This window comes from Heliconius melpomene, chromosome 17 (assembly GCF_056956725.1).
Source record: "Heliconius melpomene rosina isolate 202511_hmr_F chromosome 17, ASM5695672v1, whole genome shotgun sequence".
In the NCBI taxonomy this organism is placed as follows: Eukaryota; Metazoa; Arthropoda; class Insecta; order Lepidoptera; family Nymphalidae; genus Heliconius; species Heliconius melpomene.
In genome coordinates this window covers 6,247,247-6,262,074 of record NC_140405.1, presented here as the reverse complement: position 1 = coordinate 6,262,074, position 14,828 = coordinate 6,247,247, and the positions used below count along the sequence as shown (strand labels likewise).

Genomic DNA, 14,828 nt, shown 5'->3' with positions numbered 1-14,828 from the left:
CAAATAATTAATATTTTTTTATGTTAAAAGTATTACTGCATGAAAAAGAAACCGGTCAAGTGCGAATCGAACTAGTCCACTGACGGCTCTGCTCCATTTTCATAACTGTAGTCAACTGTTTACAAAATTTGACGAGCCTAAGTTTATTAATTACGTGTAATATGAACTAGCACATAGTAGAACAAGATTGTATTGTTTTCTTCTATGACAGACAGACGGAGGGATCGTTTAATTTTGATTTCACACATGAAAACCTAACAATATTTTATTAATATAATATAATACTTTTATGAATATAAAAAAATATATGAAAGACTATTAATATAAAAAGTGCTTTAGTTAAGATATTTCACAGTAACAACAATGTTTCATTTAATAATTATTCTTCCACCGATCCCTTTTAATTTTACAACCTAACGTTAACACATAATCTTTGTAGTAAAGTAGCTCATGAAATCCCGCTAATGGATCAAGCGAGACGATGCTTTAAAAATATCCATCTAATCTCGGAGTCGATTTGGCTAAAACATTCCCGATCCATGCCCGCGCAGAAACGGGAAATGGGACGCCTCGCCCACTTATGATGGGCTCCGTTGCACCGTAAAACATACTGACGCTTAATTAGCGCTTAAAAACCATTCTTACAAAATACAATATTAAGAGGAAAAAGCATTAAACATTGTTTTTTGTAGCTGCACGCTATATCCCGTACGGAAACTTGGAAACCTAGTGTTAAGAGACTTCCGTTTCCCAATTTCCGCCGAATTCTCGAGGTATTGCCTGGTTAGCAGAGGGAAGACATGAAAATATTAAACATTCCTCGAGTGGAAATTGAAACCACAACCTGTTGCGTTTACAGTCGCACACTCATACCCTGATTTCAATATAATCAGCAATTATTTTACATTAAAATATCAAATTAACTTAAATGAACACCATAATTGCTTGCTGTCAAGATTTCATATCCTGTATTTCCGAAATAATAATTATTATAATTAAGCCTCTTAAAATTGCAATTTCTTGTAATAAGTGAACGTAAATAAATTGCATGTAACTTGATAATACCTACTACAGTACTCGTGGGAGAGAGCTGTCACTAGTGATGTTTGTGTACTCAATCGGCAATTGGGAAAAAATGCTTATATATGAAAAGAAATATACGAGTATATAATAATATATTTGATTGTCGGCATTTTTCACATATTAAATTAAATTCTTAATCTAGTAATCTAGATTAAATATATCGAGTTAAAGAGATTCATGTAAATTCAATATACTTATATTCGAAGCATAGAGAAAAAATATATCATTATAAAGATAACACAGCCATGTTTTTTCGATTAACCTCAATATATATTTTTTAACCCAAATAATATTGTATTTCCAAGAAACAATTAAATAATACAATTTTACCAATACAATAAATCTAAAAGTTTAACAACAACTCTCAGTTAATGTTTCGGTGAGACCGGCCCAGAAGAGGGAGGTGGATGGTATTTATTCAGCATTAGAAAGCAGGCACTCTCTGTTGATGCGGCACTGACATATCCGTTAATGTCTTTTCCATTTCCCGCCACTATACGCCACCCCCCTGACTGACGGCTTGACCGAGATGTTACTTCTGAATCGTATTATGCTAGTTTTCAAACAGTATATTCTTCAATTGTAACAAAACTATGTTTCTCTATAGTTATTGATTGGGTACTGGATAAATGAGACCACAAATAGGTACAATTAATCACAATTAAACCTAAAATAAAATTAGTTACTAATTGAGGCCGTTGTGGCTCAGCGGCACAAGGATGTGACTGTAACGCGACGGTTGTGGGTTCGATCTCCACTCGAGGAAGTGAAATATTTATTTACGTTGAGTTCTGCCACTCAACACGCAATGCCTCCAGAATTCGACAGAAAGTGGGGAACGGAGTGTCTCGTGCTAAATGTTATCTAGAGTCAAGGTTGAGCCGCAAGGTAGGTGAAGGGATATCTGAACTAAGGAATATAGGACGGGTCGTGTCTGGACTCGTTTGATGTGTCTTGGCAAGCACTCTGGTGTAAACGATATCGAAACACCTGGAAATGGAGACAGATCGGAAAAAACACCTTGCAATAATGATGCATTCATAAAAATGAAAGAATTAAGAGGAAACTAAAAAGTAAAAAATATTATTTATGAAACTTTTTTATAAACAAGCTTTTATTCAAAAGGTAAATTGTACTAAAATGAAAAAAAAAATTCAAACGCTTGTTAGCATGCATACAAGCTTGTTAGCTTGGTAGCATTTAAAAAATAGTGAATTAAAACTAATTATACATACTGTATTATTATTTTCATTTCAGTAAAATTTTTGAATAAGAGAGATTTTTCGTAAACAATTTTTTTTAATAATATTTTAAATACTTAAGACATTAAGAGACGGAAACATAACTTAAAATTACTTTGTTTATTTATTTAAAAATATTAATTTAGTGTCAAAAATTATAATAAACAAAATAATAAATTAGAATAAAAGATCCGTCGGGCGGCAAGAGCAATATTGAGAGTGTCTCCCTGTTGCATAGCCCTCGCAGCCCTAGCGGTTGTCCGCTGCCCTTTTGATTGCGCGATTATTTGCATGTTTATATCTAAACGCAGAGTTGCCTTTAGATGTAGAAGTGGCATTAGGCGTATATAATGAAAATTAAACACACAATTAAAACAGTCATATATAACAAACAATCTGTTTCTTTTAGTAAAAAAAACACAAATGCCATATTTATTATAAGAAAATATTGATGATTTTATTTCTGTGAAAAATCAGAGGCTATCGAAGCGCACCGGCACAGCGTCTCGATTTACATTCGAAAAACTGAATTATTTAAACTTTAAATTAATCTAGTAAAATACAGTCGAATTGATAACCTCCTTTTCTGTTAAAAAATACAAAACGCGGCGTTAAGTTCCACTCCACTTTCCACTCGGTAGAACACAATGTCTCGGAACTTAGATGGGAAATGGGGAACTAATAGGAAAATGTCGTAATGCTATGAAGGTTCCCTTTCTCTACCTACCTAGGAATATGCAACCCATAGCGTTTCAATTTTGATTTTTGACCACGAAATTTTTACTAAAAATATGATAATGAAGTGAATTTACGAGAGGAACAACTACTTGATGTTTAGAATAAAATTTAAGGTTATATAGCTCTCAAAATTAATATATATTTTTGCTTTATACTAAGGTTATTTAGTTAAATTGAACTAATCGTTATTTTAAATTAGTATATCTTATTATAGTGTATATATGTGTATTTTATAGTTGATACCACTTAGTAAAATATGGTCGTCATTGCATTATACAGTTAGATCGTTTCCTAGATTGTTGCCATTGTGATAAGGTTTTTTGTTAGCGCGGTTTTGAAGGGGGCTTTAATTAAAAATGCTTGTTTAGCCAGAGTGGAGTGCCTTTTTCTGTTCTGATTTACACAAATAGCAATAGATCATTTGTATTTCTTTCGTATTATTTTAATTATATTAAGTTTCTTTTGCAGGTAACAAATAAAAATACTAGATACTTTATTTTTACTTTTTATTTCATGATGAAATTTACACAGGTATTTTTTTTAAATTTAAATTTATAGATAATAAATAATGAAAATTAAAATATCATCATTAATATTTAAAAAAAAAAACAAAGAGTGCAATAGCCTTGTTCCCATCTCATTCATAGCCGCCACCGTATTTATACATTACTCACGGCTCAAGTATCCGATTATATAACACGCAAAATTTCAATTACAACTTGTAATTAGTTTTTCGAGAGTTTTTCTTTCAGCCGGAGGGAGGGTGTGTGGAGAAGCCGGTGAGTGAGCTAGAAGGAGAGTCTTCCCTCTCACTCCACCATGCAGCTGCGACGCTTTGAGTAATGTCCATGCCACTTATTTGATTATTTTTATGCAATCTGCGCAGGAAAATGAAGGATTTATTTACTGCATACCCACCCACTGTTAATTAATTTTGCAAAGTCCGAGCTCGCAATAAACGTACCTACTATATTAGCTTTCTGAATATCATCTCATAGTACCACCTCTCACTATGCAGTGCTTACTTTAAATTAAAAACTAATAAGAAAAAAAAATGAAGAGAACGAAGTGTTTTAACATTAGCTTCCTTCAGGATAGCGTGTTGTGTGCGGGATACAAGGAAATTAAAAACAATTGCTTAATATTCTCGTACAGCTAATGTGTTATTCTAGTCATGGACACAGGATATTGTTCAGCTTTTGACCCGCCTTATGGATTGGCAGCGCCGTTGCCCCCTAATGCACGGAAGCCGGGCCACGCGAATTAATGGTAAGAATAATGGCGATCCCATTATGGATTGCCGCCAACATACTTTAGCCATGAAAAGAACCGAAAGTTACATTTGCGATACTGTGAATACTGAGAGCGCTTGGACGCCGCCACCTACTACCCCCGGGGGGTGGCGCATAGAGTGCTGTGGAATAATATACGACATATTATTAAAATATGATAGGAAAATGTATATCCTAAATAAATAAGACAAAATATAATATATTGTGTTTATTTATTTTAATCTATAGTAATTAAATAGCAAAATTATTGTGTCATTAGGCAATTTATTTAAAATAATTAACAAATAAAGCTAAATTTAGTATTAAATGACTTTATGTAATACATATTATAATTAAAATACAATCTAGAATTAAAACACAATAACTTAACTAATAAAAAACCACAATTCATATACTCTTCAGTTTTCTCTGTTCCTTGTCACAATTTTCTATATAAAAGTTTGAATGAAACTCTTTTAAAACAGCTTTTAAGAAAATTAAAGCATTAATAGCGACAAGTCCAACAGGGGTTTTAGATAGTATATGTATGTCTTAGCAGGCGGCGGGCGGTGTCATCCCAGCGACACCCGCCTGCAGTCCCGGGCTCCAGAGTCGCCACTAATTGCCAATTTGTTCGATCCTTAGATCTGACATAATGATGCGAGTTCGTTTATTCAAATGATTCAACGGAAATCTTTCTGTGGCCCCATTATGAACTCTCATGTAAGACTATAAATGTCATCGTTTGTTTGTTTTGATTGAACTTTGAACATTTTATGAGGGTAGAGTTGTATGCGAGATATTTGAAGTCATTGTATTTTCAAATTGTTTTATTTTAATTGTTTAAGAGCATAGTTGTTGTTGTGATATTATTATATTATAATTAGATTTTTGTACATTTAAGTAATATAACATTTTTTTTTATTTAAATTTAATTTTAAAAAAATTGTCTATGTGCTTGTTTATCCGTTTCTGTTTGTTCACGCTAATCTCAGAAACGGTTTAACCGAATTACATGCAGTTTCCTCTATTGTATGCTGGCAAGCTTCACTTAATATTTAGTGTAGTTTTCAATCGAAAAAACAAATAAAAAAAATTAAGTTATCTTCCAGTGAATAACGACAGTTAATATTATTAGGTACAAAACTATTTTAACTTAACTCACCATTAATAGAGACGACCAGACGTTCTAAATAAATAATGTCTGCTTTTAGCCTGATTTGAAAGTAGATTATTGCAATTTTGTTAGCGAATAAAAATAACGTATGCACGTATCCAACAATAGAAGAGATAGAGAAAGAGTATAAAGAATAAATTTAAAAATGACACGGTGCGTGGGAATTAAATATTTTTAATCCAGGACTTGGGTATTAATTTTAGTTATAGAGGAAGATAATATTAGAGAATATTAATAATTAAAGGAAGAATAATTTACAGGTAACTATAATTTACTAATTTAATAGTTGATAACTGCTAACTATAGAAATCGTTTTTTTTTATTATTGTCTTATATATATAAATAAAATACATTCGAAACGAAAAAAAAAACTAAAAAGAAATACTTTTAAAAGTCCAGATTGTTATATGATTTTTTTTTATTTTCACTCTGTATTAATACCACATGCATATATGTAGAGCAAGGTAGTCAGATAAAAACATAAACCCATACATTTTTTCGTTATAATTTTGAAGAAAAGAACTTCAATTATTCTTACTTTGTTATTTTGCACGACATGCAAACAAAGATTATTCATTATTTGCATACAATTAACTATGAAACCTATAGAGTACTCTTTAAAAAATTTTTGTAGTCAAGCACAAAAAATGACCGATGTGTTCATTGGTAAAGTCGATTACAGCTATTAGCTCAGTACGCCAACTAATTAATATTACATTTTCAATAAACCTCCTCGTATAAGATTCTTCATGGCGCGGAGAAAAATCAGAAATTTAATTAAAAAGTTTAAGTGGATTTTTACAGACGAACGTGCGCTTCGCAACTCTGGCTAACAGAGGCAAATTCTATTCTTTTTGTAATTTATTTCTTGAAACTTTTACTGTAATTATCAGCCTACGCCAGTAACAATAATACACGCGACTATTTTCTTATAAATATAAACTTAGGAGAACTTTTAAAAATATTTTTGATAGCAAAAAATATACATGAAGAACACTTGTCAAAAGTTTAAGTGCCATTGCCACTATCGTATGAAGACGTAGTGTCATTAGCGAGTGCGCCGGCGTCGCCAGATACAGAGAAATACGCACACATTTTTGTGAGCTCATTAAAATTACATTACTGCTCTTATTTAAACAGCAAGTAACTAAACGGCGCTCGTTAATGCGTCTCGTCGTCGAGAATTTTATGGACATTCCCGGCAAGCGCGGTACAACAAAAACAAGACTTCGACCTAATTATAAAGAATAAAACACACATGTTTGGATTTGTGTTCTTGAATGTATTTAAAAAGTTTCGGGCTCGACATTTCATTCTTTAAGTTTTTTAAAGTATCGCTTAGTATAGGCAAGGATTAAATTGTATGGTTTTTTTAAAGGATTTGATTATAATTTAGAATGATAAAAACTAATGAAGTGAAAATCAATATTGAATTTGAATGACTTTTTCTTTTTATCCCTTGTTTACGTTTAACAAGATTTTTCTTCTAAATATTATCTTTATGTTTCTCACGAACACGCGGAGCGCGTTTGTTTAACAACCTGATGTATTTTTAAGTGATTCAAAAAGATTATATTGTTGGATGAGGTCTCTTGCCAATTACCACAATATGCAAAGCCCAACGAAGGTACTTTAAAAACCTAAATATCTTGAATGTACGTGAGAATTTTTTAAGTGTTTATTTATAAGTGGAATGTTTCGTTTTGTTAACGTTAATTTTTCAGTCTACTTTAGACTTAGGACTTTTTATATTTTAGCAGTTGTTATGTTTTTTTGTTTGTTTACTTACATAGTTCCTTTTTTTTAATTAAATTGTTCGATTAAACATAATTCTTCTAATTATATCTATGTAATTCCTTTGTATATTTTCTTCATCACAGAATACTGAGGCTGTACTTTTTGGATTTAATGATGCTCTCGTAATTTTGGTTTTATTACTTTAAGTCCAGGTTAGGTTGCATTGTTAGTGTTTTAGTAAGAAATTATTTTAAATAATTATATTATTACATAAATTAACTTGATATAGCAATTTCTTTAAAATAATTTCTTTTTTATATACTTACTTCTTACTCTACCTATATTATTTTACAGCTTAACACCATTATGACTAGTAGTACCTACTCTATAGAGAGTAACTACTACTAGTCATAATGGTGTCCAACTTTAGAGACATATCTAAATGCCAAATGATAAATAATTTATTGTTTTATAATCTAAACATTGTAATGAATCCAAGTTATCTTTGGTAGTGATAATCTGGATTTTTTCAATTATTTCTTGACTCGTTAAAAGCTATATTTATAATTGCTTCGAATCAATTATGACAACAATTCTATTTGATAATATCATTCATAAATATAGATTATTGTATATTATTTTCCAGTAAATAATTAAATATCTAAGTATTTGACGCCATCATCGTAGTGCACTTGCGGAGTGATAATGTACATTATTTTTCATTTTTCCGCTCTGGTAAGACAAAACGTTCACCTAATTTACACGCAATAGTGCCTCCACTCTGACATCAACATTATTTTATCTTTGATTTCCCTATAAGGTGTGGGAGGTTATAAAAATGAAAGAAAATTAGTAACTAATGATCAGTACAGTGATGGATTTTATATATTTAATAAACATTTCTTAAAAGTTATATGAATTGGGATAGTAAATAATAACACGCATATAGAGTCGTTAAATAAATATATTTATTTACATAATAACGTTCAAATTAAAAATAACTCTGTCGATGTTTGAGATTTGTGTTGTTGTTTCTATGATACAACGTGTTAGACGAAACATACTATCCTAGCATTAATTCTAAGTAACGACAGTTTGAATTTTTACATAAATACATCTTTAATCGTAAAAATTTCTATTTTACAATAATCATGTTTATTTAATGTTAAAAATTTGAAGCATATAGCTAAACATTTTGAACTTCACCAATATTTAAAACAATATGTCCATCTGGAGACCACGTAGGTGTGTGTATGCGTTTAACATTCACAGAAGCTATGGCAAAATAAAAAAGTACAATTTACAAAATATCTTAATATTTATACAAATATACTTAACTATCAACCATTGCACCACTGCGGAGTACCAAAAATGGTATCATTAATAAAAATAAATCTATAGAAGTAGATCTTTTGTGAAGACTAAAATGAAAACATTAAACGGAAAATATCTTTGGTACAAAATAACAATAACTACTTAACCAATTCATAAAAAAAGAGAATGAAAAGATAAACAACCACAAGTAAAGTTCATACCTTGTATGATAACAATATTTAGGCATATCACTGTACATGCAAATTTATAACAATGAGATCGATTATTTCTACGATCAAACATATCAATGGACCAGGCTCGTTGTTTGAAAAATTTATAACTAAATTCCATTAATACAATTAAATTATACAAAAAATATACAAAAACATATTCCAACTATAAATCCAGAGTGGCTAAATTTGCTAAGCGAGATGTACTATACCAGGGGTTCCCAACCCGTGCGCCGCGGCGCCCTAGTGCGCCATAGAAAGTAAAAAGGGGCGCCGTGAGTTAGTTCCTAAATCTAAAATCGGAAATCTCAAAATCTCTTGAGAAACTGTGCGGAGACCACCAAGCTCAACCGTCACATTGAATTGACTAAGAACTGTCGTACTTTATTATTCTTGTCATAATTGTTATTTTCTCATTTAAATAAATAAAACTCAATTTCATATTAGTGTAGGTATCTATTTCTTTCGACTGTTTTTTTTCTAATAGCGAACTAGCTTGGGTAGGGCGCCGTCAAAAAATACCAAACTTGTAACTGCGCCGCGAGCTGAAAAAGGTTGGGAACCCCTGTACTATACAACACCTATAGTAGGAGGCGAGTGCGCTCTCTCTCTACCCACGCGACGCTATCTTAACATGTAGACTCAAATCGTATACATAATGGAAATATCATGTTCTCTCAACGTTATCGCGACTCATCCCGGACATTTTGTAAAGTGGCCTCATCCATGGCCCGTCTATCCTAATATACTTCTGCGACGCTTTTAAACTATGTTTGAAATACTTCGATGTAGTAATGCACTTAGCGGGTTTTGCATAAATTCCTCGTACGCTCGCTCAATGTTTTAACAGTTTCTAAAAATTGCACTTGCATTTAACTGCACTTTTTTTTAAGTTGGTTAAAGTAAAATTGCACTTTTTTAAAGTTAGTTAAAAGTAAAAAAAGCGTTGTGGTCGTAATTTGGTGAATTCTGTGTATCATTAATGGAAATGAGAAAGTCAATTATCTAAGTGATTGTGGGATTGAGTGACAATGTTCTGTTGGGCGACTCTACGCGCGAATACTTCATGGCGACTAACCAAACCGACCGGATCTCAGTGAGGCTTCACCTGTAGATGAAAATAATAACTTTATATACACTTATTTAATATATATTTAATATAATTTATATTCATGACAGTATAACAATAATTCCTTTATTTCAAAGACCAGTAGATCCACATAAAATTTACAGTTAAAGTTAATATAGTCTACGAGCACGTTCTAAACAAATACGTAAGTAATAAAGAAGTAAAGTTTTCCTTTTATTTCTTGTTTATTTTACGCTTCTTAAAGTATGTTAAGTATTGAAACATAAAATATAAGTTTTTAAGTTCTAACCGAGGCAAGTAGCCGGCGTTGCATTGTCGGTCATCGTGCAGCATCACACACATCGGGATCGGGTGGGCTGCCGTACCCGCTGGACGCGTCGTCAGCACCGGCGCAGCCTCCGTTGTCCTTATCTACTAATGGACCCACCGCGCCTCCCGGACAACCACTCGCTCCACCAACGTATCCACTGCTTGGCGACTGTTAAAACACGTTAACAATAAAATTATACACAAAATTTACTTTGTTGGGAAATAAGTTTAAATTGTATTCAATCAGCATTTGTTTCAGCTCCACGTTGTCGTGCATGTAGCACAGTAAGCAGATAAAGCTTAGTGTTAAGATACTCTGCTCCCTACTTTCCGCCGAATTTTAAAGACACTGCGTGTTGAATGACGTAACTCAAAGCCGCGCTGTGCCTCGACACCAGAATGAAAAAATAAAAATATTACATATTTCATTTCTTCAAGTGAGAATCGAACCCACCATCTGTCGCAGCTACAACCACATGCTTGTGCCCCTGGGTCACAACTATCCTTTTTCATAAGTTATCAATCATAAATGCAATTTGGTGAAACGCTACAAAAAACAAACACCAAAAAGAACAAAACACTAACGCTAATTCGATTTCAATGTTAGCAATTCTCCTGTCAAGCGCCCCACAGTACAGTACACGGTGCGCGCAATCAAAAAGTCGATTAGGAATGTCGTGCGGCTGAATGGGTTCCCTCTACTCGCGCGACTCATAAAATGAAATAGATCCCCCCACATTCCCATTCCGACAAGCGTTCGTACGAGAAAGATTAATGATCGCAAAAGAAACATAATAAAGTGGAGATAGAATCTTCCACTAACAGTGTCCTTGTGGGAGTTATTTACTCCTTCTGAGCCTACTTTTTCACGTGTCTTTATTTAGGATGGGTCGTAGGAAAAAAGCTTTTTATCTTCGCATTATATGTGTAAGCTTAACGAGACTTATTGCAGTAACTGAGTAATTTGCATTTTCATATAAAATTCAAACAAGCGTACAAAATAACTTTGTCCGTAATAAATTGGTAAGTGTATACATAATGCTGTAGAGGAGCTTCTTTTGTTTGCCGATACGAAAGCTGAGGATATGAATTCTATATTAATAAATAGCAATATACCCTCTTACTTTGATCAATATTCCAAACAATAGATAAAGTGCACACAGACACCAGAAAACCTACTTCTCTAAAATAATTTAATTTTTAATCTCTCTGAATAACCAATTCTTTGTATTAAACTAATAAATGCTCTATAAAAAGAAACTTTTAAAAAACCTTCCATATGCCCTCATATAGAATTAATGTGAAAGAAAACAACCCTGAGCTGTATTAGCATCGTTTATTGGTCCACGTCAGAACAAAAGCTGGTAAGTGATCGGACGTGGCAGTCCGTCTCGAGTCCACGTGGTGGGAACTTGCAATATGATACTTTGATGAAAGATAATATTCACATAATTAAAGACCAACGTCTAACGATTATTAATAGATACGAATACTTGAAGTAGATACACGTATTCCTTTATTGATGTTTCATACTGAAATATCCATTTACTCGTATATATTATAAATTTCTGATCAATATCATGGAGTTGACGGTGTAGCGGAAATGGTTGTTTCTATGGTATGGTATGGTCCTCCAGCTAAAGATAATCAAAGCCTAATTAATACACATCAAGTTTTTGATATAAAATGTGTATAATAGACAGAAGTATAAAATTGTATGTTTTATGAAATAAAATAGTTTTTATAATAATGATATTCATTTTAAAGTAATAACGAAATTGTATTATATGCTGTTAAAAAAAATTAAATAACCTTTGGATCTCCATAGATTATTTAAAAGTATGGAATTTTATTCAATTGTAAGTAAAACTGCATTATTAATGCATATTTAAGTCATTATGTTTTACTGTAAGATTTTATATATATGGGTACACATAATAATACACAAATATACACGGGTCATAATCAGAAAAAGTGCACATTTTGTGTCTTTTCTTGTCCCGCTACTTTGAATGCGTTTTAAAAATACAATTTTAAAGATAATTTAAATATTTTGCCATTTAATATAAATTTACTTATTAACTTAAAGATTTTTGTAATATTTTAAATGTATTAAGGCTTTTAATAGTATTTTTTGTTAGTTGCAAAAAACCTTTCAAAATGCTTCCATACAATTTTTCGTGTCCCATTCACCACTTTACTTTTTAAAAATTGATTTGTTACGAATATTTATGGTTTTATTTGATTTCAGGTATGTTTACATTACTTTACTTTATGCATAATATTAAATAGAACTACTTTTATTGATACATTATTTAATAAATAATATATATTAATTAACTAAATTTGTCCCAAAATATTGTCTTTTTGTTACTCAGGGCTAGTAACGTACAATTAAGATATGAACGCAATTATTTTGGATGGTATTTAATATTAGTTTTTATTGTGGCACCATTATTCTAAAAGTCAATGCTGTTGTAGCTACAACCAGTAGTGTTCTCGCTGCAGTTGAGGGGTTCAAATGTTTTAAAGGGAATGCGTAAAATTACATCTCAGGGTTATAAACGGCTTTTATTTTGGTAAGTATTCTATAATTTCGTTTTCTTGTTTATATTATTTGCTTCTTTTTACAAAATCTCAAAAAAGAACGTCAGTGCTTGCACATGCAACACGTGGCTTATGAGCAAATATTTAAAAAGGTTAGAATTTCTCAGACTTCATTCTCAATTTCGTTATATTTCGTTACGTAACGAAACTGAGAAAATATGAAGCCTAGTTCACAAATACGGTACCAATGTTTTCTTATATATGTTTATAATAAAATTTTATCGAACCGGTGCTTGTATATGGAAGATATGTATATAAGAAAAAAAAAATGCTGGCATATGAAAAAAACTATTAGTGACTTTTCATAACGTAAAGTAACCAAAAATAATGATTTTTAAGTTTTTTTGCTTGTTTGCTTGTTTGTCTATGTGTTTGTGCACGCTAATCTCAGAAACAGCTGAACCGATTTAGTTAAAATTTATTTTTATTCTTTCTGAAATTAGTTGTGATTTTGTGATTATTATTTTTTGATATATATTTTTGTATTTTCAGTAAGCGTAAGCTCCTATGTCAAATGCTGAAACAAATGCTTTTTTTTTTTAGATATAGAGAACGTCTTAAAAAGACCAATTCTATTAAATATGAAGATATGCGGAATAAACACTTACAAAGAATTAAACTTAATTCCAATGATAACGACTCAAATTTTGATATATTTTAAAGTGAATTTAATTTTATCATTAACTTTGTGATCTCTAACTAGAAATATAAATTTATTACGTTACGAACTAGCATTATTATATTGTTAATATTCTCACTTTGTTATGTTTTCTTCTTACATTTATAATCTGTTAATTCAACGATTGAACCTTTAAAATTTTGATCTGTGTCTCATTAAATAAAAAAAAACAATAGTTTTATTCATATAATATCGTTATTTTGTTGTGTATAATGCCTTATGTCATCAGTTTCGTAACAAACTTTATCAGTGTTGTTACTTATCAGTTACGTTACGAATTCGAAAATGTCCACTTTTCTGATTATGACCCACACACGGAACTACCTACATGAATATAATATAATTAAATGAAAAATAATGAAAAACGAGCAGACATTTAATTTAGTCAATAAGAATTTATAATAATAGAAACGTAAGTAACGAACCTGTAATCCACTAACTTGTCGCCGGATGTGCGCCAAGCCGCTGGGGTTAGCCGCCATGCTGGCAAAAACCAGCCTCTCTTCGTAATCATATTCGCAAAGTATTTTGTTGTCACAGAGATAGAATCGGTCACCCACACAGAACCTGCACAGATTTATATACTCTTTGATAATGCTATACTGGGTATTAAATACATTCCATCATAATTAACTTAAAAAGAAAGCTAGATATTAATTTGTCAGAGAAATGCGTTATTTTAGACAAACTTTAAATATATACAGAATTAATATTAATAAGATTTTATATATAGAGATCTTCTCTAGGCCGTCATGGCGCAGCGGTACAAGGGTGTGACTGTAACGCGACAGTTGTGGGTTCGATCCCCACTCGAGGAAATGAAATATTTATTTACATTTATACTTCCATTTCTTTGCTCTGGTGTCGAGGCAAAGCGTGGCGTTAAGTTCTTCCACTCAACACGCAATGCTTCCAGAATTCGGCAGAAAGTGGGGAACGGAGTGTCTTAACACTAGGTTCCCTCTACCTACCCTGCTGTATGCGGGATACCGCGTGAAGGTTGATTTTATTTTAATATATAAATAGAGAAATTTTAATATAGTGAACTAAAGTTACCTGTGATTACACTGTTGACAAGCAAAGCATTCCAAGTGGTAAACGAAACTCTTAGCTCGCATAACCATTTCAAATGCGGGAATGACTTTGTTGCACGCCACACAGTTACCCGTAGCTCCAAATAGCCTGTTAATATATCAAAACACATTAAATATAAAATGCAATTTGAAACGTGAACGTGGATGTGGAGGTTTTTTACTATTTTTAAGGACGCTACTGACGTGTTAGGTAAATTTAAATTCAAAAACACTTATTTTAAGTGCTACATTGGTCGTTATTGGTTATTAATGTAAACG

The 14,828-nt window shown here is 31.8% G+C and overlaps 1 protein-coding gene across 1 annotated transcript in view; it reads right to left on the bottom strand.

Moving 5' to 3' along the window:
* Window positions 1-8,193: 8,193 nt before the first annotated feature.
* LOC146530014 (LIM domain only protein 3-like) overlaps window positions 8,194-14,828 on the bottom strand; it is a 33,429-nt gene continuing 26,794 nt past the window's right edge. The window contains exons 4-7 of the mRNA XM_085200476.1: window positions 14,533-14,658; window positions 13,902-14,043; window positions 10,171-10,359; window positions 8,194-9,899 (exon numbers count right to left, since the gene is read on the bottom strand). Coding sequence (XP_085056602.1) covers window positions 10,201-10,359; window positions 13,902-14,043; window positions 14,533-14,658 — 427 coding nt within the window. The 3' untranslated portion in view covers window positions 8,194-9,899; window positions 10,171-10,200. The remainder of the gene's footprint in view (window positions 9,900-10,170; window positions 10,360-13,901; window positions 14,044-14,532; window positions 14,659-14,828) is intronic.